Here is a 26,721-nt window from a genome sequence, read left to right as displayed (position 1 = left end):
AAACATACTTGTGAATGTATGTGATTTATATGTTAAAAACATACAACATTGGTCAAAATTGTGTAATTATCCGTCAAAATTAAGTAATTATCGGTCATATTTGTCTAATTCATGGATGTATTAGAAAGAGGGTCGACCCAAAAACAACCTTGGTCGACCCAAAATCAACATGAGTTGAAGAGATCAACCTTGGTGGACCCAAACGGCTACTTGTTTTTGTGTCGACCCAACTTTGAGTCGACCCAATATACATCCTACAAAATTCAACAAAAATTAAGAGAATTATAATAGACAAAAATTAATAAATAAAAAAACTAAGTGACCAAGAAGAATTTCTTGGTCGACCAAATTTTACCCATAATATTTGGTGGACCATTCTTCATGGTCGACCAAATTTGACCCATAATACTTGGTTGACCAATTTAATTTTAGTCGATCAATTCTTTTTGATGGACTTTTATTTTTTCTTAAAGTAGATTCTGATTTGATTTAGTCACGTACAAATACATAATATCTCTATTGTATTCTGAGGGAGATTTTTTATATATCATTGTGACTAAAGTAAGTGATAAAATATTTTTTTAAAAAAAATATCGTAAACATACTTCGAAGTTCGTTCATAAATTATTTATATTCGAGATATTTGATCGACAAGCATGACATTAAATCACTGAAGAGACGTAAAACTTGTATCACACGCGCCTTTCGAGGTCCCCTTTTGTTGTCAGTTTGTCACTCCAATTTGCAATCAAGAAAAAAAAAGTAAATTGATGGAAAATCACCAAAGCTAAATCATTTTTTCACGTCCAGTCTTTAACCATTAATTTTAAAATCTGCACTCTCCATGTATGATTCTTTCAAGACAAGCTCTAATCCTGGGTGTTCTTTATGTGCTCTTCTAACCTTATAATAAAAGACTCGAACTGACATAAATACACAAAATGAAAGACATAATTACAAGATAAAAGTATGATTAATGTCCTTACCCGCAAGAACTCCGATGGCCCTTCTAGCAACTAGTTCAACTCAACGTCTTAAGAGTCAAGCTGTCCACCCAACCTCTCGAGCAAGCTAGAAAAAAACTCGTTTTTCTAAAAGTATTTTTCATGATATAAAAACTGACTTTATTTTCCTATCAAGGGAGGTCGAGTTTGCTACTCTTTTTTTTGAGCTAAAACTAGTACCCAATGTATATACACAAATGTAATGTAATAATATCAAATAAGATATATAAACTTAGTTATGCTTATCACTTATTTCGAATTAACAAACTATGAGTAACTATGTTCATGTTAATTTTCATATTGCCACAATTAAAAATTTTATATACCAACTTAAACGTACATAATACTGCGATTCTATAAAATATCAGTAATTATGACATGCATATATAAAATATAATGTAATAATATTAAATACGATACACAAAATTTGTTGTTGTTTCATAATGTCATCTTGAGACCTTCTCGTAAAAACTTATTCAGATTGATATCAAATTGTAAGAAACCTCATCCGATTTAGAAACAAATGTGTAGGTTGAAATTTAACATATGTAAACGTGTTCTTGTGCATTAATCTCATGTATTTACGTATTGATTTGATGTATTGGACAATCACCTCACTTTTGCATTTGAGGAAGTTGATAAATGTAGAATATATTATATACGAGTTAAATACAAAGTTCGTGTTAAAATGCACTTTTTACCACTAATTAGTCATTACAATTGTGATGTAAAATGACAAGTATTGCGTCTTACAATTATTTACCATAGTTAAGCTAAAATCTTCTGTTATCACGCTGTTTTGAATTATAAAAATATTATCAAGACCCGAAAACCTAGAGTGCCTTTTGATCATTACTAGCCGAAAAAATTCATTTATTTAATAAAAATATGATAAAAATAATAAATTTTTATCTCATCGTAATTAATCATTTATTTATCCATATTTTTAAAATTTTAATTTAAATGATCATAGTATCGGAACACATAAAATGTTATCTATCCAAACTAGGAAAGGAGGGGCAAATAGATCGATCCATACCATGTGTTATTTTAACTTCCTTTTTTTAAATGCATCTCCGAATCATTGGCTCTGATTCATTTTCTAATTTAGCCGGTCATCAGACATCACCAAAGCATTTTCTTAACAATTCCTCCTGGGAACATATAACTTTAGCTTGGGCTTGGGCTTGGGCTTGGGGTTTTCCAACCCAAGATCGTGCCCTGTTTTCAGAGGTTGGGCCCTCATGTATTGGAAGTGGGGTGGTCCATGTGATCCACTGGATGTGTGTGTGATCAAACATAGGATACAACATATTAATGGAAAATAGTTCAAAACTCAAAAGTCAAGGGACGTCATTGATCATCAGGAGAAAATTAGATTACAAAAAAGTAATCTTGAAATGGGGTGAAGGTATCCAACTTCATTGGTGGTGAGAGTAAAATATGATCTTCGATAAAAGCATACAAAATAGGAATCAGATAGGAGGTAATCACCAAAGCAACACAGAGGATACGAATAATTTAATAATTAACATTATATTGTAGAAAACATGACATAATGGAACTATACATGAAATTTATCAAGTCTATTCGAGCAATGGTTGCAGTGTCGACGGGTAAAAGGAAAGAGAGAAACGCGAGAGAGAATGCTTTCCCGAAGACAAACTTGTAAATTACCATTTACACGAATCTTTCTATGCAGGTAGTTAGTGTCGACTCTGGAACTGCACCTATGACCGCATCTTTCTTCTCACCGTCCTTGAAGATTAAGACAGTTGGAATGCTTCGGATCCCATATTGGGTTGCTATCGAAGGACTGTCATCGGTATTAACCTTGTAGCATTTGAGTTTTCCGGAATAATCCTTGGCCAGTTTGTCGATGACAGGGTGTATGATGCGGCAGGGTCCACACCATGGAGCCCAAAATTCAACCAAAACAGGTAAATCAGACCCGATCACCAGAGATTGCCAGGTTGCATCAGTAACAGCAGGCACTATATAGTTCAAGTAAATAATAACCATGCTGCTATTCATACTTAACATTAGAGCAAAAAAAATTTTGTGTGAAACTATTACGACACAATAATTTTCACAATGGAATGTTGCTCTTCTTAACGGTAAATATATTTTGAGCAATAGGAATCTACCAAGCTCCAACAGCTAACATCATCGTAGTTTTAAAAAATCATACTGAATTAATTTCGCAATCTAATATAGTAACTATTCCATCAGATAGGAATAAATAAAAAAAAACAAAAATTTTAGTCCCATACATATCAATTTTGTTCCTATAACTGAAATAAAGCAAAGTCCTTCTCGATGCCATTAGAACACGGTATCCCTTTAAACCAGCTAAATCAACAATCAGTTGAACGTTATCACATACAACAGCAACTGAGTTTCAGCGATATCCAAGTAACCGATGCACACAAAAAGTAAACCTCATCCATAACAATAGTAAAACATTGTATTCAACCAGAAATACTCGAGGAAGAAGAATCCTAACCTACGACAGCCGTGTCTTGCGCCTCACAGACGACTCGACCACCGCGGCCAGCAGGTTTCGAGGTGAAATTCGGCGACGTGGAAGAGCGAGTCGACTGGATCTTGAGGCCCCTGAATTCAGATAACAGGACCACGGAGCGGCGAGGTGCGGCGGATCCGGCAATTGGAGCCAAGGAAGCGGAGGGGAGAGCGGAGGCGCGTGGGACAACCAGGGTTTCCAGCACACCAGCCATGGAGAAGAAGGTTTTCACGCAGTAAGCGTGCTAGTGCGTGGATTTGTGGATGAATGGGAAGCGAGTGAGGCGTGAGCGATTGTGGTGGTGGAGTGAAGTTGTGAATGGATGAGGAGTTGTTTCGGTTCGTTCATTGTTCTTAAATGGATCACGTGCGTCACACATGTCCGTTTCATCTATTGGATTGGGCCTAATTGGGCCCCGCCTTTTGTTATGGATTGGACAGAAGATCACTGTGTGATATTATTGGTACTAGCACCCTTCTGAACGCAGCAAAGTTTTTTTATATACAATTAATTTAAATTAAAAAAGAAAAACGAATAAACCGTAATTTTAAAATAATAACTTGTACAAAAAATAGAAAAACAAAATCAATAAAACGTCTTAGATGGAGGTTGCTCTTGAATCTTTCTGTTTAAGAAACAAGTTTTTATCTATTGAACTACAAACGTTTTACGCTAGAAATTCGATATTTCATTAATATTTTATTGTAAGGGCAATTTGAAAATATTTTTTTAAAAAAATCACGCATCTCTCTAGTTAATAATTTTACACTTTCATTAGAAACCAACTATAACATTAAATAATTTATCAAACAAGCTCCCTCGAACACCAGAAATAAAATCTTAACGTACCCTTATATTCGTTCTTCAGGCTGTTTGGTTATTTATTTGAACGTCAATTTTTTAAAATTATTGGCATCGACGTTTATTATCTGGAGGTCCATTTTCCAAATGCCCCTTTCCTTTGCCAAATGTGGACGTGTCATTTGTATTTATTCATCCGATATATGAAATATAATATTAAAAATTAAAAATATGAGTTTGGCATTCCTGAGCCACAATCGAGAAGATAAAATTACGTAGCGCTATAAACTGCATTTGGCGTAATAATGAATTATATGTATAATTTACATGAAGCAAATCCAGACAAGATGAGCTCTGGGACAGAGAGAAGCCCATTCACTTCAAAAATATAAAAACACGAGGATATGAAAGGCTACAAGAAGGTGGCTGGCTATATTGTATGAAGCCGTTTGATTTGGCTGGGAGTTATGCAGCTAAGACAGGTTTCTTTGGCGCATGTAATGCTCTATTTTCTCCACATCTTCTTGTACATCAACACCATGGGATTCATGGTCAACTTTTATTACCTGCAGATTATGGAAAACGACTAATTATCCGCAGAACAATTAAATTGATGTCTGGGAAATTAAGAAAATACAAGAGTAACACAGGGGTAACGATTCTTGTTTGCACCTTCATTTTGTATCCATTTTCAAGGACCTTCAACTGCTCAAGATCTTCTTCCAGTTGGAGTGGTGTTGGTGGCAGCTCGGGATATATCTTGAGAAATTTAGAATCAAAGCTCTGCACAAATCTGCTTCTTATATCGAATACATAAAGCATGCGAAACATGTGCAAAACATAATGATGGCAGTTTGATACCTGAATCCCCAGATGAAGCAAATATGGAAATTGAGGGGTAACTTTTCCAGACCTGCATATACGTTAGAGTTAATCAAAATCCATTTTGGCATGTTGCCCGTGAGATACAATAATGCGTAGAGGAATATAGTCTCAGAAGAACCAACTTGTTAAATGGTATAAGTCCTCGTGAGAAATATATTGCATAGCCATGGTTATCTACCACACATTTGACACGATTCGGATCAAAGGCATCTTCAGGCTTTAAAGATGTAACTGCGGTGCTGAAAACCGCATCTGGAGCAGCCTACATGAACCACATATTTTATTTGAGTTGTGATCAGTGACCTGAATGAGGGTGAGAATATTCATAGTGTGAAAAAATCATTGGGGCCATACCCCAAGGAGGTTTGTTACTACAGAACCTAAATATTTTAATTTGAGAGATCTTACCAATGAATTCATCATCTAAATTTTGGAAAAAATCAATAATCTTTTTCACAATTGGAAATTCTCAAGTCCAATCCACACATCCCTTGTTTACCAATATAAGACCAAACTACATAATGCTTCAGTAGTTCCTATAATTTGATCTTGCGGACTGCTACAAGTAAATGCTTTCTCATGAATAGATTTAAATGTGAATATGACAAGGGAAAACAATGTTCTCAGCGCATCTCACCATTAAGGAGAGATCACGGGTGAAAACGCATTGTTACCTGTAGGGCCTTGACAATGCCATCTATAATTTCAGGTTCTATGAGTGGTTCGTCTCCTTGAATATTTACAACCACATCATACTTCTTTCCGATCTTTTCGAGCGCTTCGTTACAACGTTCGGTGCCTATGAAATTCAAAATTGTACTCCATAAATCAAATCTCTTAACAGAGCTAGCGTTATTAGGACTTGGGAGGACAGTAAATGCGGAATCTTGTACCATTTCGACATGATTCTGAGGTCATTACCACATCAGCACCAAATCCTCTACAACATTCAGCAATCTTATCATCATCTGTCGCCACAACTAATCACCCATAACGAAAATCAAATACTTGAGTTAGAAGTTGTCACGTTTGAGCAAACGGTTTGAGCCAAATCAATCGATCCTTACCCACATGGTCCAATGTCGTAGCCAATTTTGCTCTTTCCCACGTTCTCTGCAAAAAGTAAAAGAAATTAGAACAATGGCAGAATAATCGTAAACCCAATTGATCCGGAGACATGAGCAACCATAATTGGAAAACACAGGCCAAAAAGTACCTGGATCATGGGCTTGCCTAGGATTTGAACGAGGGGTTTGCCTGGAAAGCGAGAGGACGCACATCGAGCAGGTATAATTCCGATGACCCGGCTCCGGAACCTTATCGATTGGCGATAATATGCATGGGCACCAAGCGCCAACGCGACCGCAGCCCCCGCCGCCAGGCAGTGAACAACCCAAGACTTAGTGGAGCTAGAGCTTGGGGATGAGTCGCAGATCGGCATTTGAAAGTTGTCGTTCGGAAATATGAGAGCAGAGAGACAATGATAGTTGCGAGTTGCAGCATCAAAAAATAAAAGGAACAAATTATGATGTTGAATCGCCCGTAGTCGTAGTGTTTCGATCTACTTTTCCGGGAAGAACCGTACGTATGAATGAAATAGCACACAGTATTAATGTACGTACGAAGGAATGTATGCTTACATATATAGAAACAATTTCGTTCTTCGATTGTCGTGGAGTGTTTCAAGTAATAGGGAAAATTGTCCCTGTATTCTCACATTTGTTCAGAAAATTAATTCATTAAATAATAAAACTGTATTTCGAATCGCTAAGCTCAAGTGCTCAACAATAGAACGTCACTTTCAAGTTTTGAATACGTAAGATATGTGATCTGTAATAAATCACATGAATCATCAAACCAAACGAGCTCGTGTGGTCTGTATTTTTTTTAACCAAAGAATAATGGTACGACAACAGTAGACACTACTGAGTCCAATACAATACGTTGGAACAAAACTTTAGCAATTTTTTACGCTATGCTAGGACGCCACTTTTAAGGACTGCTATCGTAACTGACGGTGTTTCCAATATTGTTTATTTGTTTGCGAGTTCCTTAAATCACTATTTTCTTCCTTCTTCTTCTTCTTTCTCGACCCCGTCGTACAACCATTTTCTTCATATCTGTCTAGGATACCAGATCCTTTCACTTCCTTGGTAAAACTGTTATCCTTAGACGACTTGCTTTTCTTTCTGGAAGAGTTCATGTCCTGCTGGCCAGGAATTCCGTTTCCAAGCGGAAGTGGCTCTTCATCTTCGTCATTTAGCCTCCAGTTACAACAAATCTCCTGCTGATTGTCAAAGAGTTGTTCCCATCGCTCTCCAGCACCAGGAAATAGGGCACTGAAGGTTGGATTCTCAGTCAACCCTCCTTTTCGTTCCAATAGTACATCATCTGGTCGTATGATAGCACCAAGGATGCTTTTCTTGGGTCCAAGGCGTGATATGGTCTTCTCATTCGTCAGAGTAGAGTATGCCATGGCAAAAGCAGATCTGACCTGTAGAGGTTATAGATCAACTATGATTATAAAAGTACTAAAGAAAAAAGAAACTAATCATGAACTAGGGGAGCAACGTTGCTCTTAACAAATCATAAATCCAATAAAGATGCCTGACACCAGCTGGCGTGTTCAAAGATTATGATAAACATCGTCATCCGTGAACACTAAATTATGACAGGGTAACTTTTTCTCCCATTCAAAAGGGTAAGAGGCTGTCTTTTCAAAAACTATCGCATCACGAGATGCTTCTGGCAATCATTTCCCAGTGCACCATAATGCAAAAAAGAAAGGAAGTTCATTTTTGAACCAAAATAAAGATAGATGAGTGATCCTAAAATTTATTGCAAAACTTAACCTGATAAAAGTTGAAAGAGCTCTTCCCTACATCATTATCTGGAACCTGTTACATAAAAATATGTGGATAAGTCACAAAATGAAGTATCATCTTATTCTTCTTCCGGGAGAAAGTCTAGCCCTCAATTTTCCTCTCAGTTTAGGGTTTGAAAGACTTTTCAAAAGGAAGATGATTCGGACTCAAATTCATTAGATAACCTGCGGGTCTTCAATTGAGATAAGGGAAGACCGGCCTTCAACTGAAAATCTGAATAGAAGGCAATAATAGCAGAAATCAGAAATAAATAATTTAAGTTAAATTAAACCACAACCTAATATAATGCAAAAATTTCTAACCCTTTATTACTTTTTGGGAAGAAGGTAGTTCTCCCGCCATTGCAAGAAACACCAACATCAACTGTATTCAATTTGCGGCCATACATGTCAAAAAAGTTTACCTGTATTCCACCAAAAACCAGAAAGCCCATGAAATTTTTGTACATCACACCATAAGCTCACGCGCGTACACCATCCTTAGTTTAGAGACTAAATGAAGCATTCTGCCATAACACTACTAAAAACCACGGACTACTACAAACTTCAAATTTAATCAATACTTTAAGCTCATCAAAATTACAAGAACAGGGAACACATCATAAAACACTAAAAATTGCATAGATATATTTTATTCGCTCGAACAAAATTAAGATATTTATGACTTCCGAATTCCGATGCAAAAACAAATCAATGGAAGGATGCTCCCATGTTCTTTAGCAGTTTATCTCAACATATTTGCATTCCATGCAGTAACTTCTCAAAAATTGAAGACAAATTGGCAAACTAATGAAAAAGAAATTGAATGGAGTACTTGACAAATAGCAGTGTCTGGTGAACTCAACGATAGCGGCACGAATGCTGTCAAAAGTAAAATATATTACAAATTTATTGCTCTAGTGAAGTGAACATTATCGATGCATTAGTCTACAACTTAGATAATCCAATATGGTTGATGCATCATCTGTACAATTAAGGATAAGCGAAGTGATTGATAACAGCAAAGAATTTGGTACCCCTGAGAATATGCCACTTACAGAGAAATGCTTCTCAAAAATTAAATAAATGGAAAGTTTTAGCAAAGAATCATAATACCAGCAAAACTCCCAGATTATCATCGAGGAAAGCTTGATCATGCCGGTTCTGGTAGAAAAAAAACTATCTTAGAAAAAAAATCCAACAAATAGGAATTCCATAAAAAGTAGAGAAAGAATTTACATATTGAATGTTTTTATATTTAAAATATAAACTGCTTTCTACAATAATTTCTAGCAAAACAGCATAAAAATATTTCAACATTAGGGATTTTTAAAAGGAGTGTGAAACATCTGACAGGAAAAAACACCATTGACCCAAAAGCGAACAGAGGCAAAAGAATGTAATTACCCGCAACATTGCTATAAGCATGGAAAGGAGCGCATATGAACCAATTCCACCAGTGTACACCTAGAGAAAGAGTGACAAGTTGATGGAAATGTAAGATTTATATGCAGGTCAACAAGAATAAAACATAATGAATTTTTCACCTCATTTAACTCTCTTTGCTGCAGGAAGACTTTCAATATAAGGCACAATGGTCGTAGTGGTGGCCATTTAGATACAGCATTCTGAATAATAAGAAACATACAAATAATAACATTAAGACTAACCAAAAAAACTAAAATAAATCCAAAAGCAAAAATATTAAATAAATCAGCAGCAAAAAACCTTTATAAACTCAGCAGCTTGTGGTCCAGTATGTGCATCAAAACTGTTACCAAGAGATACAACATCACAGCCACTCAAGGAAACAAGATCATAACAAAGAAGTTTCAAGAAGCAGTATTCTGCCAAGTACTGTAAATGTGCTTTGGTGTCACACAATAAAGTCCCGAGTACGTGTACACACCACAGAAAGTACACAAATTAGGAACCCGTTGACACATTCAGGACCCAACAATTCTTTCTTCACTGGCAAAAATATTATAATTTCGTCACAACCATCTAAGATTTCTTTCAAGTACAGTACAGTAAAATAGTAGTCAAATCTTATATCTAATGTCAATCCACTTTTTCCACCAAGGCAGCCAACATACAATAATTTCTCATAACCATTTAATAGTCCTATAAAGTGTAATTAAACAGTGCCTAACCTTATATCAAATGCTATACCACTTTTCTTCTCCACAAATTTAATAATTGGTACTCGAGCCTTTGCAATAACCTGATATAGGTAAGACATTGAAAAATTTGAATAAGCGGTGAAGAACTAACCAATGGTGAAATTCAAACCACAAAAGACACCTGTATCTTCTTAGCAATCCCTCCTTGAGATAGAGCCCTGGAAAGAGCATGCAAACCAGTCTGGGGACTACTTACATTTGAACCCAAGATAACAACCTGCCGAAGTACCACACAGCGAAGTCAAATTGCTTACATTTTATATTAATTCCCATACCAAAGGTCATCCACAAAAAATTAGCTCATCACAAGATATCTGCTACCATGGAATCGGAAAGAAAATCCACCATATAAATGTGAATTACCATAACATCTGTCCCGCCAGAACCCATTTAGAGTTCACCCATGGCCTAAATCAATTTTATAAGAATCAAACCATGAAGACATAATTTCTAACTTCTAAGATTGGCAAAATCAAATTTTTATCGGTTATTATATAACAACCAGGAAAATCACTCGCTAAGGATGAAAAGTCATGGTTAGTTTTTCTTAAATAAGAACACATCATGAGACCTGATGCATTGCGGCGTGTATAATTATATCTCTGTTTTCAAATATCAATATGTTGAAGGGCAATCTAGCATCTATGTAACCTAGCTTCAGAAACCAGTCCAAGATGTACATATTTAAAATTTGGGAAAAACACAAACCCTTCTGATGAAATGAAAAATTTTAGATTACATGATTGTGGAAAGAAATACAAGGTAACAGCCAAAAAGCTAATAATATCAGTAATGCCCTTGCTCACATTCTGACATCTCTATCAGTAATAAAGTTATTATGAACTTATCAGGGTTATTGCTGATCCATCCATATCCATAACCATAAAATTTTGTCTTTTGATTGTAGTCAACCACAATGTCCCTGGTGTCCTTTGGCGAGAAAATGCTAATACTTAATAAAACATATCCAAATTCACGATTTAACAATAATCATGGATTCAATGGTCCACATTTGATAATACCTGGTAAAACGACATCTCATAATTAGTTACTATGGCAAGTTATATCATATTTGCAGACAATTATACCTCTAGCTTGCAAGTTGAACAGTGAATATTTGTCAAAAGATCATAAATAATTGCTAAAAACAAATCATTCAAATGACTAATACACAGTTTCAAGCTCACATCAATATCACTAGATGGAAGATAAAGCCCCGTCTTAAATGATCCAAAAACTTCAGCCTGCAAGATGCACCTCACACATATTAACATTTCTCCACAGCTAAGCAAAAAAAAAAACATTTCTCCAGAGCCCAAATTACACATACGCACAAAAATCTAACATACCTTAGCATCAGGCCAGATATAATTTATAACATCAAAAACAGATTCTACTGCAACATTTCGGTGCCCTTGTTCCTCAGGTGTTGGAGAGAGAAAATTACAAAAATCGAGTATCTCTGCACGTATCCAATCTTATAATTAGAAGTCAAGTTCACTAGATTACACAGAGTATTGACACAAGCTGAGAAAAGGAAAATCTACAGTCAAACTTTTTTTCAAGGGTCCGCATTCTTAAACTGCATAGTTTAATGTAGCAAAAGAGGAGCAAACGAGAACCTCGGTGGAGACGAAGCATGGGGCTTTTGAAGTGAAATTTGGAGCTAAACCAATTGCCTTCGAGAGTCCTATGCGGCGACGAAGTGGAAGCTTCGGCAGGCGTATGAGGAAGAGGAGCGGTTAAAACTAAATTCTCTTTAGATTCCTCCAATTCATTAACCTTGAGAGAGAAGTAATCCACAGTGGGGGATTCTGGAGATGCACGTTGGGAAGAGTTAAGAGAAATCAGGTTGCGGAAGACGACGTAGGATTTGAAATCTTCGGAGGAAAATTCCGTAGGATTAGGCGACGTTGATGTGACGGCAAGAGGGCTCATGGCTTCATAGAGGATGCTCTGCCCTTCCATTGCAGGTTGCCGCTTGCCGGCGTGGAAACCGACAAGACAAGGGTTTTTCCTTAATTTATGTTGTTCCCTTGTATTTCTTTTTCTGGGCTAAATAAAGACAACGTTTTCCCTGGGCTTTAGGAATTCACGAACTTCGATCCAGTTTCAACTACAGAAATGGTTAGGGAGGTGTGTGTGAATGACGGACGATTTTGTTAGGGTTTTGCGAGAGGTCTAATAAATTGTTTTGGATTGGACCGCTGTGCAAAAGCATTTGGGCCTCTAGAAATCAAGTTGGTGTTATACACCTTTATTTTTAGCTTATATTAAAAACATCAGGTACTATCTAAATGGAGGCCAGAATCAAAGATCAGTCTGAGTGTTTTCTTGTTTTAATTGGTAATTTTTTTTTTTTAATTTGGATGAATTTTGAGCAATTTTCATTATTTTGTATGTTGATTAAGAATGAATGATTTTTTTTAGATTTTTTTAAATTTTAATGGTTAACGTTGAGGGCAATAACTTTTGTGAGACGGTCTCACGGGTCGTATTTTCTGAGACGGATATCTTATTTGAGTCATCCATGAAATATTACTAATTTTTATGTTAAGAGTATTACTTTTTATTGTGAATATTGGTAGGATTGATCTGTCTCACAGATAAAGATTCGTGATATCATTTACAAAATTTTTTATAGTTTTGAATCGTATTATAAAAAATTTATAGGCAGGACAAAATAAAATGGAAAATATCTCCTAGATATCTTTTTAGAGTTAAAGAAAATGAAACAAGGGATCACATCAATTCAAAGTCAAGCCGAGATATTGATAGATATTTTAACAGAAATAGCATAATATGAAGTGAGGAATGAGTGGATCATATGATATATTTATACATTATTTGGTGTATTTATTATTTACAAATCCGTTAAAACAGGTACCGCTATGCTGCTGCTCAGCGTATTTAACGATTCCGATAGACCTCAAGACACTGGAAAAATATACAGTAAATGTATCATCTATATTTCTGAATGCATGTACAATTCATAGCTCATCGTTAACCACTGGAACTTTTTCATACAGCTCTAACTCCATGAATCTCCTCGGAAGAATCCAACGTCCGCCACGTCGTTGCTGAAGAAACACGATCACAACCAGTGCAATCACTGCACAAGGGATTATCACGTCCCAAGCGGTAGAGTAAAAATCCACGGCGGGATTCGCATAATAGTATGTTCCGTTAACAATGGTTCGTGGAAAATTGTGAGCCCGGTATTGATCATAAGCATGAGGAACCAACCGAACAGCACTGATGCCGATGTAGAATGGATTAGACAAAGCTTTTGCAGATGAACCAGAGAAAGTATTGAGCGAGATTTGTGGGAGAAGAAACCCATCAAGAATCAAACCAGCATAAGATCTCAAGTACCCCCAAAGAGAATAGTACATTTGATGATATTCGACAAAAGAATTCATTTCTTGATTCTTGCTCTTTATCCAGTTCAGCAGCAGAGTAAGTAATCCGCCAAAAATATACATCGACATTGAAACAAAAGCCGCCCTTTTCTCTGCACCCCACATGCCCTTTTCATTTCCTTCACTTGTTTTTGCGGTCCAAACCAGCTGGAGTAGGCGTATCTGCAACAAAAATGCCACCATCATCACCACTCTCATGGTTACTTCATTAGCTTCAAGCCATCCTTTGCTGCTAAACATGAATGGTTGCTTGTTATAGTTTTGCAAGAAAAGGGCTTCGAAGTTCAGGACAAGCGGGATCATGTATCCTAGAGAAAGTATCAGAAGCATGACAAGCGATATGCTGGAGACGACCTCAGGATTTCTTCTCACGTGGAAAAGTTGTAACCCAACGAAGATGCACATGAACGTGTTGGATATCAAGATCATGGTGATCTCCAAGTCCATTCTCCATATCAAGTGTTCAGCCGCACTGCTGTAAAATGCAGCAGATGACATTGTCATATCCTCGAAATAAAGAGGATCTGTTCTTGTTCGTGTGCTTCTGATGCTTCCACTGATAACCCCACCACTTTTATCGTTGATTGGAGCAAACTGGAAGTTCACAACAATCTCACAGTCTGTGGAGTCATCAGATTTTTTGACATTAGATTGCAACTTTCTGCAGCCTACCATACAGAGACATCCGCTTTCTGAATCATACACTCCTTCGGCAGTGATCTGAATTCGACTTTGACTTCGTGACTTATTAATTTCTGAATGAAAAGGGGTGATGGATACTATGAAGCTCATATTCAATGGACCGGATCTACTTTTCTGGGTTTCAGAAATTGGTTCGCGTACAGCACCTGCGATTGGTGCTGACTCTGGTGCCAGTTCAATCCCCTTGTCTCCTTGGTACAACTCATTTCCAATGGCTAGAGGAGCTGTAATGCCCCAACCAAACTCTTTCCCGTTCGAATTCTTGACTAACATGTCGAACCTCATGTTGTTAGACGGCCCATCTGGATATATATTCCCCTTCTTTTCAACCTTCTCCACTCGGCATAACTCTTTTACCTTATCCAATTCAGTGTATTCGTATTTTAGTCCTGGAAGTGCCTCAGGGAGATCTCCACCAATGAGACTGAGATTTATGTTTCTGAAATATCCTGAGTCGTCCACACTTTTGTTTGTCCAAATTTTTCCGACAAGTTTGGCATTATTTCTGATGGTAAGGATTGAAGGGTATCTGAAACTCAACCTTAATGAACAATCTCCTATACCATTCCCAAAATGGTTAACTGGATCCAAGATTCGACAAGCAACAATCAACAGCTGGTTTTTATTATCATCCCAGGAGCCCTCACCGATCAACGTGACATTAAGATCAAATTTTTCATAAAACGTAGGATAGCTAACATTCTGAAATGTTACCACGTACCGAATCATCCGTTCTTCTGTCGAACACTGGATTGGATATAAGGACACCACTCCAGGCAACAATCCATCAACCACACCAAGTGGAAAACAAGTTCGAGGCTTTTTGCACTCTCTTCCTTGCTCCAACTCGAAAAAAATATATCCCCCTACTCCTAGTAACACAGAGCAAAACCTGCTCGAATCCAAATGGAGAGATTGGTTTTTTGGACCTTCAAAACCACCAGAATACCCTCTTCCTAGTTCTTTCGAAACCAAAGAGTAAATATAGTCGGGAACAGAAGGAAAAGCAAACATTGAAATCGGCTTGAAATACCCCGAGTCCTTGACGGAACTTGTGCTTTCCAAAGTTCCACTAATCACGCAAGTAAACATACTTGGAGTCAAAGAATTGTAACTCATCTTCAAAACAGCATCAAGATTGATAACCTTACCTTCGTTAGACTTCCAAGAAGCTGACCCGACCATACAAAGCTTCCTTGAAGATTCTGACCAGAACCCATTCAACAAAAACGTGATCATGTTTGATCTATGTTGTCTCCTCCTGTGGTAATAGGATCCATCATAACTGAAATTGCTTATATCCCGATCGTAATACCGGTACGGGGACCGGATAACCAGGTGACCCCGAACCATATAAACATTCTTGGCGATGGTCTCATATGAATCTGACGTGAGTTTGATGCTAAGTGATTTTCCCACATAGTCAAATGTTTGGTTCGACGCTTTCTCACCAATAAGTCTTTCTCCACCGGTGTAGTAGGCTGTGCGAAAATAAGGTACAAGCATTCGGTACGTTGGGTGAGTGCGGCTAGATTCAGGGACTATAGGAGAACAGTGATCAGTGTATGAAGGAGAAGAGAGAACAGACGGTATGAAGAGATTAGAAATAAGAAAAAAGCTCAAGGACTTGTAAAACCACGACGAGAAAGGCATATTGCGAGAGGAATTCATGGCGCATAAAACCAGAAAGTCAGAGAAGAAAGATGATTTATTATTTATTCATGTAAAATACTTCCTATTGCTCTAAGCATTACGGGTATATGATGTCGACGTATAATTTTGATTTATCCTCTCTTCCAAGCTTGGGACGGCTGCTGTGTGAGATCCTCGAGGATGGAGTTCACCCTTTTTTAGAAAAAAGCCAGTCACCCGATATATCTGACTTGTTCTACACCCAATGTCACGCTGCTACTTATTTTATTCATTTAAAAGAATTCTCAGGGATCAAAAGTAATTTGAGAATGGAATTAATATTTCGAAAAACATAGAATACTCAAATATATATATTTTTTTCTCTATTTATTATTTGTGCAATAAGTCCGGGCGTGGGACCTACTCCTAGTACCTATGTGGAAACCTTTTTCCCTCCACGCCGGTAATATTGAAAGGAGCATTCAATTGGTGGCCGGCGTTGACTGGGGAATTATTCTACCAAAAGACAAATAATTCGCTATTAAGCACAAAGTTTCCATTTCAATCTCTCTCAACTATATTATTATTATTATCAGTCTCTCAATCAGTCAAAATGGAGATCGGATCCACTTTTGAGTTAACCAGGTTAAAATATATTAAAATCATATCCAGTCATTTTTTTTTGGATCATCATAGGGTGTTCATCGATCGGTTCGGTTATGTTTTCGGTTTTTTATTTCGGTTTTAAAAATATATAATCCGATATCCGGTTCGGTTTTCTACCAAAACGATTCGGTTATTTTCGGTCGGTTATTTCGGTTTTAATATAATTATTTAAATTAATAATATAAATATATTGTAAAATAAAATATGTTAACTTTTTATATGTTTTCTTAGTGAAATATTTAATATAATGTCTAAATTAATTAAACAAACAATAATCACCTAAAAATTGTTCAAAATAGTTCTTCGTTCACTAAATATCATATAAAAATATATAATATCAATAAAAATATAAAAAAATTATCAATTTAATGAAATTTCGGTTTTTTCGATTTTTTCGGTTTTGACATATATAATCCGAAACCGAACCAAATAAACTTCGGTTTTAACATTTATACCCGAATTACTAAATTCGGCTTTCGGTTGCATTTTCAGTTTTTTCGATTTGAATTTTCGATTTTTCGATTTTATCCGAAGTTTGAACAACTCTATATCATCAGACCATTTGTCTTAGGATTCCCCCATCCAGTTGGAGAATTAGAAAGATACGTGTTAACGATGAGCCCAAGAGCAACATGGAAAATTAAATACTTGCTCATTGATGCCATCTAGGGAATGACTTATTTTATTGGAAAAATGTTAAATGGGTTGAATATCACCTTTTTTTTAAAATATTAATTAATGAGACTATCTAAAATAAGCCTCATTCATGAAGATATATATTTGATATCGTATTATATTAACTAATAAAAAAATTTCGTAATTGGAATAAATTTTTCATAAATAGTATTAAGAAATATAATTTACAGTTGACATGTGAAATTAAATATAATTATACTAGCATCCTCACATTGCTAACCGTGATGGAACCAACTTAACATAATGCCACTACCTTACAATCTATTGCAAGGCTCAAACTCCAAGTATTTGCATCCGCCAGCATGAAAAGTAGATTTAGTTTATAGTTACTCAACATTAACTCACCATGAAAACGTATGGAAAGTGGGGAAGAGGATGGATGTACTTCAATAGAACGCTTGAAGAATCCATATCGATATTTAGATTCATTAGGGAAAAAAGTTCAGGTCACATTCAAATGTACAAATATTATTATTTTCTAAATAGGCATTGAGATGTCGCTAAAAACAACAATCTGTTCTTTCTAAGACGAGTCAATGCGCCAATCAGTCATAATTCATAACCAAAGGCGAGTAGCAAGTCTCATGCGCACAATCTTGAAGTCGCGTGTTTGCAAATTCATTAGCCTAATGGTATAAGTTTAAGGGCCCGAGAGCAGCAGTTGCTGGTCCAGTAGCCTTTTGAGATAAAGAAAGGAACTCTTGACAATCTTTAGCTCCAATTTGTGAAAATGTATTTACCAGAGTAGGGATGAATCCAGCCAACCTGTTCTTGAAATGCTGTGAGCAGCTCTTGTCACCTTCATCGACATCTTGAACGCCTCCTTTAACAAGACAACCTACCTGAGCTCCTTCCATGTACGCTTTACATGATACCATAATATCACGAGCATACTTGCAATAATGTCCTATTACAAAGTCCTCAAAATGCTACCAAAACAAATGAATGAATAAGCAATTTATCAATAGAATAAAGGAATTGGTTTGGGTTCAATTTGATGTCATAGACATAATGTGAAGAGTTAGGGATTCAACTTACCTTTGCCGGCCTTCTCATGCTGTACACCATCGTTTGGAGGGAGTAAATAAATGTACTCTCGTTATATTCCAATGATCGTTTTTCTCCAGCTGGGGAGCCACTCAGGTTTGCATATCCAGGCTCGTTAAAGTAGGGCTTGGCATTCAAAATCAGCCCTTGTATGGAGACCAAAACTTGTAACATGGTTGAAACACCAGGGATCCACTTCTCTTTGTGGTTACCACTCCATGTATTAAGAAGGCTAAGACATACTTTTCCACAATTATATAAATTAGGGTTGATTCGTAGACCGCCTGAATGATAATGAACAAGCTAGCAAGAATAGAAATGGAATGATTAGGCCTTAAATTTACCCAAGCTTACAGACACCGAGCAGCATTCTTCAGAAGAAATAAAAAAAAACATACAGGTGGAACATTAGGATAACTGCTCGGAAAGAAGACTTCAAAGAAAAAGAGACCATCATGGTATGGCGTTCCATCTGCTCCTACAATCACAGCCCGCAGAAGATCCATCCTGGCTTCGTAAACCCTTACAAATATAGTATCTGTGTTGGTGAGTGGTGACAGCAGAAAAAATATAAGGTCAGGGATCATACTATTCTAAATATCAGCAAAATAAAATATTAGCTATGATAATATATAGAGGCTATACATGCAGTTATGTCGTGATTCATAATTTGATGTCAATACCTCGTTAATTCATCAGTGTAAACAAATAAACATAGTGACCAAAAAAGTTGCAAAGGGAGACGTGGAGGACTTTCAAAACATACCGGGTAAATCTTTTTCCAGAATCCTCCATTCTTCCTGTATTCTCTTAGCCCAATTCTTTGGTGGCTGTCAACATTTAAAGACAATATCATAAAGTCAAAAATGAATTTTGAAGAGATCTGACAGCAGACAACCCTACTTTTTGAAATAGCAGTTACCTCTTTGCCAGATGAAGCATTTTTGGAGTAGAAGTGATCTGAATAATCGTCAACGGTGTCAAATTTTTTAAAACTTTCAAATTTTTGCAAAACTTCATCGGTATTTATTGGTTCCACGTTTGTGGCCTGTATTACCATGGGAGACTCACCATTTTGAATATTGGTGGAATCTTGTGGCCAGGTGACAAATTCTGTCAGAAACTCTGAAGGACCAATAGAAGGTCCTAACATATTAAGGCGTAAATCCTGCCACTGAGGCATATAAGTTTCCATTCCAGGTGAACTCGATGGCATTTTCAACTTCAGAGAACTACTTGGATAATTGCCAATCATAGGTGGATAACTCGCACCAGAAGATAACTGACCTAGTGGACCAGGATAGGAAACATAGGATGCACGAGTCTTCCTTTTACTCTTTCCAAAAGAATGCAAAGATTCCTTCCCGTGCTTAAGAGGCAATGAACTGATGGAGGATTGTGAACCCAGAAAGGATGTACTACTTGAAATGGATGATTTCTTTGGAACAACCCCGGGCTCCAACGATTTGTATGGTAGTTTCAACTTTTGAGATTGATTAGTTGATTCGCTCCGTGATGGTAATGGCCATGATGATAGAGGTGAATTTAAGCCAGGAGGAACAACAGCATCATCTGACTTTGATTGCAAACTTGAGTTAGTTGAAGTACCAGTAGTTGTCACCTTATTTTTATTTCTGGGAGAACTTGGTAACCAAGGAAATGGAGCCTCAATACCAGGTGGTATATCCATGTGATCAAAATGTGATTCTAACATGGTATATTCATCAAACAATATGTCATCGTAATAATTATCTAGCAAATCATCCTCTCCAAAGAAATTATTGGAGCTGGAATCATCTAAAATCATTGAATCATGTGATGGTGAAGCACCATTGGTTGATGATTGGATGTCGCTTGCCAATCCATCCATCGCTAAACCACCTAGACCAATTGAAAAAGAGGACAAAGCCTCCTACACGCCAGATAAGAGAATAATTTATTACATTGATGGAGCAAAAGGAAGCACCAAAAAACCAAAATACAAATTCGTGAGAATAGTGTAGTACCTTGCCCTTCCCGTGCACACCAACTTTGTGATCTATTATCATTACATCACCACAGTCTTCTTCTACATCTACATCAATTATCTCATGACAGACAACCTTCACGAAAATTGGTCACTTGAAAGTTAGGATGCATGAATATAGTATTACTTTCAGAAAATGAGTTATAGGGATGTAAAACAAAATAACTTTCAAACACCAACCATGCCCATCTCATACTCGTTGTACACAGAGAGTGGTTTCAGGTTCAAGTAATTGCAGGGCGTATAAAATGGAAATGCCACGGGTCAAGGAATTAAGAACTTTTGTGAATCTAGGGAGCTCTAAGCTCATGCAGTTGTCAAGAAAGAGAGACGACAGAACAAATCAAACCTACGAAAACTAAACTGACAGAACCAACACACTATAACTAAAATCCCATCGATACCACCAGTTAACTTGGGACTATCACATGTTGCAATCTTCGCAGATTACAGAAAAGCATTCGTCAAGGAAAAGAGGTGACAATAGACATTTCTTGTACAATGCAGTCCTGAAAGGATCTCCACACAAACAAGGACAGATTTAAGTGGAATTTAACCCATGCCATGACGTTCTCACTTTCAATAGCAGCCAAGTCTCATTGATCCGATAAAAAAAGGCATTAGTCCCACGTCGGATGATAGTCAATCTCTGCAGCCTCTTCCGATTCAAAAGTGCCACATCTGAGAACAATCTATGAATTTGCTGGTAATAAAGCTAGCATTGTGTGCATGGATCTATCATCACTAGTGAAGCCAGGCAAGTAAGATAAACGCCTAATACTAGCTAAGACCTTTTGCTCAAAACAAACCATATAACACATGCGAAAGAAGCCACCGAATGATGCTTCAGACCTTAAATTTCTAAGACAAGGTAACCATAACTCTGAAAATGTATTGTGCAAGTATTACTAGATTCCAACATCGTATCTCGTGATATCGTCCTTTTCTCGTGCATACCCTTGAAATATGATGCCAAAAATTAAAATCCAAATACAAATCAGTCTCATTTCAATTATATGCTGTAAGGATCCCTTTAGTAACAGTAGCCCACGCATGCAACCACCAGAAAATCCATCCTTAATCAAAATTCAATCATTCCTTACAAACCCAACCCGAAACACCTAAAAAAAACCTTAAAAGAACAATGGTACCTCAAACTCGAGGAGAACCGAAACAAGCCCACTTTTAAAAAATGCAAAATAACAACTCTAATGGCTCACCTGTTTTTGTTCGGAAGACTTAGGTTTAAAAGTATGATTGGCGGGCGGCAGGATTTCCAACACCTCCACATCCTTACACACAGACGACGAACTTCCCCCCGGAAACACCCGTTTTCTGCACCATCACTCATACCACATCAGACAATACACTCACGCACAAGCTTAAAGAATCTCACCCACAAAAGAAACTGAAAGGGAAAAGAAAAATTACTTAGAATTCTGGTGGACATAGCGAGAAACCGGCGTAGGCGACTCCATTCGATCCACTCGAAAATGAAAAAAATAAAAATAAAAATCAGGGTCGAATCCCACAATAGAGCGATTACTATTCACTTCTCAGCGACGGCTCGTCTTCCCCTGAATTCCAGCGAAATGAACATGAAATCAATGAATAATTCAATTAGCTTCGAGGGTTCCGTTTGCTTCGAGGGCTCTGCTCATGTAAATCGATAAAGATGGATAATCCCGTATAATACAAATTCAAAATAAGAGATAACCCAAAAAGGATCACACATAATCGTTCTAGAATTTCGAGAGAGAGAGAGGGGTAGATTGTCGCTCACTTGTGCTTGGATTGGCGCCCAGTCAAGTACTACACTTCGGATCGTCGTATGTAGGTTGTAACGCCGATGCGATTTGACTATAAAGCCCTAGGAATTTCACTTTATTTAACGACTCTGCCATTCTTGTAGAAAATGCGTTTCAACGTGTTGAAGGGTTTAAAGCGGGACCCATTCCGCATGTGTGCCACGTAATTAAAATTTGTGCCATCGAGAAGGGACAAATGTGTAAATGTATCTAATCCAATAAAATACATGATCCGCTCCGATCGGTGATGCATCGCCATTTTTCTATCAATTTATCATGTTCTATATATTTTTCAAAATCAATTCAAACATAGATGAAAATAAATAAATATTTTCATTTTAAAAAACAAATTTCCTCCATAAATATCTCTTGCCTTCGTTATAATTTTTTTAATAAATTTCAATATAAAATAACTTAAATCAACCTAGATATTTATCATATATAAATACGATACAAAAATTTTATAAGACAATCTCATTAATTAATTTCGCGAAAAAATCTTCAGTATGATCCAACTCTTTAAAAAAAATATTACTTTTAATGTTATATATACTCGACTCCACTCGCTCATATCACACATATAAAGATATAAATTTATGATATTGTATCAAAAAAAATCTACTCTAAATATTGCTAGACACAAAGCGTTCCGATCGCTAGTTTGAAGTTTGAAAAAAGCGGGAGAAAACGTGATAGGAAGTAATAATTATCTCTAAATATAATAATTCATTCAATAATTTTATTTTAACTAAATAATAATAATTTAATATCCGGACTCAATAGGTTTGGTTATGGGGTTTTTAATTTCGGTTTACAGATAAATTACGAACGCATGGATAAAAGAAAACAATCAAATATATCATTTAAATAAATTATGATATTTGTATATTTAAATTACAATAGTGCACACCACCAAAAAGTTGTACAATAAGTTCAGTGTCCGTAAAACTGAGAAATTTCTCGATCATAAAATAAAAACCCACTTTAAATATATTTCAGTGTCCAAACAATTGGCGAAACAAAAGTGCTATCTAAAAAGCCCACTCCACTAAAATGTTCATACCAAAAAGCACATTTGATTAAAATTTAGTATTTGCTTTATATATTACTATAAACTAACTAAGCAGTCGTTTGAGAGTTACTCGAAGTTCGTCTCGGTAAAAAGTTTTTTGGAGATCGTTCGTTAAACTTATCGAACTCGAGATTGATCTTGAGCTTGACAATTTTATCGAACACCGAACTCAATTTAAGAATGTTCGGCTCATAAGCGCGTGAACTTAAGCCTGACTAGTTTTTTGGGCTAGTTTGTTAGGCAATGAGTTTTTTCCTCACATTGTTATTTTATTGAAATGTAGGCCACCGAAATCATATAAAAGGAGTCATACTTCTAAAATCCTCCGATCTTTGTGTAAGAAAAACCCTCTAACCGCTTTTTTATATACACACATGTTCGTGATAACAAACATGCATTGTATGTGTAATGTAATATATAAACATTATGTTTGTTGTAAAAATAATATAATATAAATTTTTAAGACATGCATGCTTTGAAAATAAATTTCAAATCACAATGGCGAGAATATGTCTTTGAAATAATAGTAATAGAATTCTTACAATTAATTAATCATTCGAATTGTTTCATTTTTCCTACTAAAGTGAAAATAAATGATTTGCACTGCGGCGTAGGACTGAAAACCAAAAAAATCAGAATTAGTACATGAAAATAAGAATTTAAAAATTTAATAAACCCAAACTTAAAATAGACAAAGTTAGTTGGAAAACAAATTATTATTTCCTAGTTTATTTTAAAATTCCCATAAAATTTTATCTTTTATTTAGTATACGAAAAGGTGACCGTTTAAAAACCCACTTTGGAAAATTTGTCTGATATTATGGAAAAAAATAAGATGATTGCTTGCACAAGTAATTTAAAATGTACTCAAATGTTTTATAAACAATAAAAATTTAAGCTATATAAAAATGTTTTCAAAAATGTATTCTCAAAGTATATTTTTTAAATAATAGCTGAGAGGTGTTTTTTTTTTTTAGAATTTCTAAAATATTTTTAAATTTTAAAATATTTTTTATAAAATAATTGTTCTAATATATATTTATTCTTAAAATAACTTTTTATAAAACACTTATATAAATACTTGTTCAAAAAGAGGACAAATCTTACTTATATAGTAACGGAAAGTATTCACCACAAATTAGGTCAAGACAGAAGCCGGCGTATGCATCCGATATTGAATTATGATAATGAATTATGTGGGTAAGTAGAGCCGTTCGATCATATGATTAGAAGTATCATATATTTTAGGTTAAGATGAACGTTCATGAAATGATCCAGTGTGTTGTGTACTGGATTAGTCTATCATGTATCGAGTGTGTTGCTCTTCTTGTTCTAATATCATTTCAATATTCAAATCATTGAATTTAAAATATAAAATTACCCATAATATAATTTATCGTTTTATTTCAAATTTAATCAATCAAATCAAACAAATTATTATTTATTCAATCAAATCAAATACTGTTGGGTGTAAATTGTCCCTGCTTGCTAGAACGATCGAATCGTTGTGCTTGAGCTGTTGTGCGGTTTAAAAGATTTGAGTTGTACTATTACTATTAGTTATAGCTTTTGGTAAAGCGGCAAGCGTTCGGTCTTACAATTGGTATCAGAGTCAAGGTCACGAGTTCGATTCTCATTGATAGCAAGGAGTGCAATTATTTGGAGGGAGATTGTTGGATGCAATAATTGTCCCTAATTGATAGAGCGATCGAATCGTGGTACTTGAGCTGCTGTGTGGTTTAAAAGATTTGAGTTGCACTATTACTATTAGCTATAACTTTTGATAAAACGACAAATACTCGGTCTTACAAATACCATTCAACCGATGCCTATAAAATAAATTTAGTTTTAAAGTCGCGAAGCAACCAAAAAATATAAAGAATGTGGGAGAATTCTTGGGCTTAAATGAAAACTCATACGTGTCCGCAGCCGAACCATTAAAGTGACTACAAATATAAAGTTACCCACAAAGTTTTGTTAATGCTTTTCTAGTACATACATTTGCATTTTACACATATGCTCTCGTTTTTCTTATTCAATTAATCAATTTATTATTAAAGATAGTACAAAAATATATAGTTTGAATATCTTCGACGTTTAATGCACTACTATAATAAGAAATAAACTATCATATTTACCAGATGCATGACATATCCCTTAATCACAGTCAACACAATAAGGAGGCGTTTGGTAGGGGTGATAAGGTGGGTTTATTTTTTTTAACTCACCTAATCACATGTTTGGTACGGATGATTATTTAATCAAGTTTATCCCTCCTATGAATGATTAGGTTATATTAGGCAGGTTAAAATAATACCTCTTCACCCCCTAGGATTATTTATCCAACTCTTAATCCTTCATATCTTCCAATTTTACCCTTCTCATATGTCCTAACTCACCACCACTTCCCGCCACGACCGCCGCCACCGACCGCCGACCGTCGTCGTCCGCCGGACCGCAGCTGCCACCGACTGCCGCCGCCGCCGACGGACCGCCGCCACCGACAGTCGCCGTCGTCGGACCTCCGCCGTCGCCATCGCCCTCGGAGTGGAAGAAGAAAAAAAAAAGAAGAAAGGGCAATTTTGTCCTTTCATCAAAAAATTCAAAATTATCCTACACTTAAAAATCATACCAAACATAACACCATATATTACATTCCTACAACAATCATTTTCTTTATCATTTACTTACTAATCATTAGTTTATTTTATCCTTCAAACCAAACGCAGGTTGTTATGAAAGAGTTAAATTTTCGTCTCGATTATCAGAAGCTTGGTTTAAAATTCCTAAGTTGTTATCTTTATGAATTGTATCCTACTGTACAATCAAGAGAGGGACAAGTCGAGTCATTTTTGCCATGGTGTATCCCCGTGCTCGCCCGGATGGACTTGCGATCTTGTTATATCAAACTTTTTATAGAAACATCGATCTTCCTAAACATTCGTTTGGACAGTTGGAAATGACTGCTCTGGATGAACATGGTGAAGGCGCAGAAGCCATTGATTCTGATAAAGATTAAAATCAGTACAGACAAAACTCTGACCACTCTACTCCGAATTATGGGAATCAAACAAAGGTTTGAACATGACCGCGCACTTTAAAAGAAAGGAGAGTAAATGAAATGAAAGAAAGTTGAAGAAATAGACGGAACCCATTATCTGTCTTAGTCGTATTCTTGAAGATAAGAAGATTAAAAAAAAGAGCATAAATTTAAGGCCATATTAGATTATTACTAATTCAACGGGATGTTTTATTTAAATTAAAAAAATTGTCCATTTGAACCAGAATACACGGTCATAAATAATACTTCGGAATTTTAGCTTTTATATAGTTCAGAATCTTGCATTTATCAGTGTCGATGTCGTGAGATTCTCAATAGGAAGCAGATGA

At 36.0% G+C, this 26,721-nt stretch overlaps 5 protein-coding genes across 6 annotated transcripts; all 5 read right to left on the bottom strand.

Annotated features, from left to right (window-relative positions):
• Positions 1-2,515: 2,515 nt before the first annotated feature.
• On the bottom strand, positions 2,516-3,866 carry LOC140812346 (thioredoxin-like). Its single transcript, XM_073170594.1, has 2 exons — positions 3,511-3,866; positions 2,516-2,998 (listed from the first exon to the last, which is right to left on the bottom strand). The coding sequence occupies exons 1-2, from the start codon at positions 3,740-3,742 to the stop codon at positions 2,685-2,687; spliced, it is 546 nt and encodes a 181-aa protein (XP_073026695.1). The 5' UTR covers positions 3,743-3,866; the 3' UTR covers positions 2,516-2,684.
• A 739-nt stretch (positions 3,867-4,605) lies between these two features.
• LOC140812345 (3-deoxy-manno-octulosonate cytidylyltransferase, mitochondrial-like) lies at positions 4,606-6,815 on the bottom strand. The gene is made up of 8 exons (XM_073170593.1): positions 6,431-6,815; positions 6,282-6,327; positions 6,108-6,194; positions 5,889-6,013; positions 5,337-5,476; positions 5,191-5,242; positions 5,002-5,112; positions 4,606-4,895 (listed from the first exon to the last, which is right to left on the bottom strand). The coding sequence occupies exons 1-8, from the start codon at positions 6,653-6,655 to the stop codon at positions 4,803-4,805; spliced, it is 879 nt and encodes a 292-aa protein (XP_073026694.1). The 5' UTR covers positions 6,656-6,815; the 3' UTR covers positions 4,606-4,802.
• Positions 6,816-7,066: 251 nt separating this feature from the next.
• On the bottom strand, positions 7,067-12,466 carry LOC140812344 (uncharacterized). The gene is made up of 13 exons (XM_073170592.1): positions 11,883-12,466; positions 11,610-11,722; positions 11,448-11,504; positions 10,382-10,477; positions 10,231-10,301; positions 9,806-9,848; positions 9,625-9,705; positions 9,485-9,544; positions 9,194-9,241; positions 8,402-8,502; positions 8,264-8,312; positions 8,067-8,111; positions 7,067-7,708 (listed from the first exon to the last, which is right to left on the bottom strand). The coding sequence occupies exons 1-13, from the start codon at positions 12,226-12,228 to the stop codon at positions 7,217-7,219; spliced, it is 1,602 nt and encodes a 533-aa protein (XP_073026693.1). The 5' UTR covers positions 12,229-12,466; the 3' UTR covers positions 7,067-7,216.
• A 784-nt stretch (positions 12,467-13,250) lies between these two features.
• Positions 13,251-16,055, bottom strand: LOC140811334 (uncharacterized). Its single transcript, XM_073169190.1, has one exon. The coding sequence runs from the start codon at positions 16,053-16,055 to the stop codon at positions 13,251-13,253; it is 2,805 nt and encodes a 934-aa protein (XP_073025291.1).
• Positions 16,056-17,776: 1,721 nt separating this feature from the next.
• Positions 17,777-22,372, bottom strand: LOC140811066 (uncharacterized). 2 transcript variants are annotated; one of them, XM_073168940.1, is made up of 9 exons: positions 22,235-22,372; positions 21,883-22,028; positions 21,672-21,786; positions 20,432-20,527; positions 19,348-20,337; positions 19,192-19,255; positions 18,824-18,963; positions 18,417-18,728; positions 17,777-18,307 (listed from the first exon to the last, which is right to left on the bottom strand). In XM_073168940.1, the coding sequence occupies exons 2-9, from the start codon at positions 21,927-21,929 to the stop codon at positions 18,005-18,007; spliced, it is 2,067 nt and encodes a 688-aa protein (XP_073025041.1). In that variant the 5' UTR covers positions 21,930-22,028; positions 22,235-22,372; the 3' UTR covers positions 17,777-18,004. The 2 variants fall into 2 exon arrangements, with proteins under 2 accessions (XP_073025041.1, XP_073025040.1); XM_073168939.1 differs by having other exon boundaries at positions 21,883-22,267.
• Between the last annotated feature and the right edge of the window lie 4,349 nt (positions 22,373-26,721).

The sequence above is a fragment of the Primulina eburnea genome, chromosome 14 (genome assembly GCF_022965805.1).
Source record: "Primulina eburnea isolate SZY01 chromosome 14, ASM2296580v1, whole genome shotgun sequence".
In the NCBI taxonomy this organism is placed as follows: Eukaryota; Viridiplantae; Streptophyta; class Magnoliopsida; order Lamiales; family Gesneriaceae; genus Primulina; species Primulina eburnea.
Note: the sequence above shows the minus strand (reverse complement) of the source record. Positions and strands in the feature narration are given on the sequence as shown.

What these genes read in the sequence shown, in the direction of transcription:
- LOC140812346 (XM_073170594.1), bottom strand. Translation starts at nt 3,742, where the DNA reads ATGGCTGGTGTGCTGGAAACCCTGGTTGTCCCACGCGCCTCCGCTCTC. An exon ending in GCAAGACACGGCTGTCGTAG is followed by an intron (nt 2,999 to 3,510) that starts GTTAGGATTCTT and finishes TGAACTATATAG; the next exon opens with TGCCTGCTGTTACTGATGCA.
- LOC140812345 (XM_073170593.1), bottom strand. Translation starts at nt 6,655, where the DNA reads ATGCCGATCTGCGACTCATCCCCAAGCTCTAGCTCCACTAAGTCTTGG. An exon ending in CTCAGAATCATGTCGAAATG is followed by an intron (nt 6,014 to 6,107) that starts GTACAAGATTCC and finishes TGAATTTCATAG; the next exon opens with GCACCGAACGTTGTAACGAA. An exon ending in GGACTTATACCATTTAACAA is followed by an intron (nt 5,243 to 5,336) that starts GTTGGTTCTTCT and finishes ACGTATATGCAG; the next exon opens with GTCTGGAAAAGTTACCCCTC.
- LOC140812344 (XM_073170592.1), bottom strand. Translation starts at nt 12,228, where the DNA reads ATGGAAGGGCAGAGCATCCTCTATGAAGCCATGAGCCCTCTTGCCGTC. An exon ending in GGTATAGCATTTGATATAAG is followed by an intron (nt 9,849 to 10,230) that starts GTTAGGCACTGT and finishes TCTTGGTAACAG; the next exon opens with TTTTGATGCACATACTGGAC. An exon ending in AGCAAAGAGAGTTAAATGAG is followed by an intron (nt 9,545 to 9,624) that starts GTGAAAAATTCA and finishes CTCTTTCTCTAG; the next exon opens with GTGTACACTGGTGGAATTGG.
- LOC140811334 (XM_073169190.1), bottom strand. Translation starts at nt 16,055, where the DNA reads ATGAATTCCTCTCGCAATATGCCTTTCTCGTCGTGGTTTTACAAGTCC.
- LOC140811066 (XM_073168940.1), bottom strand. Translation starts at nt 21,929, where the DNA reads ATGGAGTCGCCTACGCCGGTTTCTCGCTATGTCCACCAGAATTCTAA. An exon ending in GTTATCCTAATGTTCCACCT is followed by an intron (nt 18,729 to 18,823) that starts GTATGTTTTTTT and finishes TATTCTTGCTAG; the next exon opens with CTTGTTCATTATCATTCAGG. An exon ending in GCATGAGAAGGCCGGCAAAG is followed by an intron (nt 18,308 to 18,416) that starts GTAAGTTGAATC and finishes TTGTTTTGGTAG; the next exon opens with CATTTTGAGGACTTTGTAAT.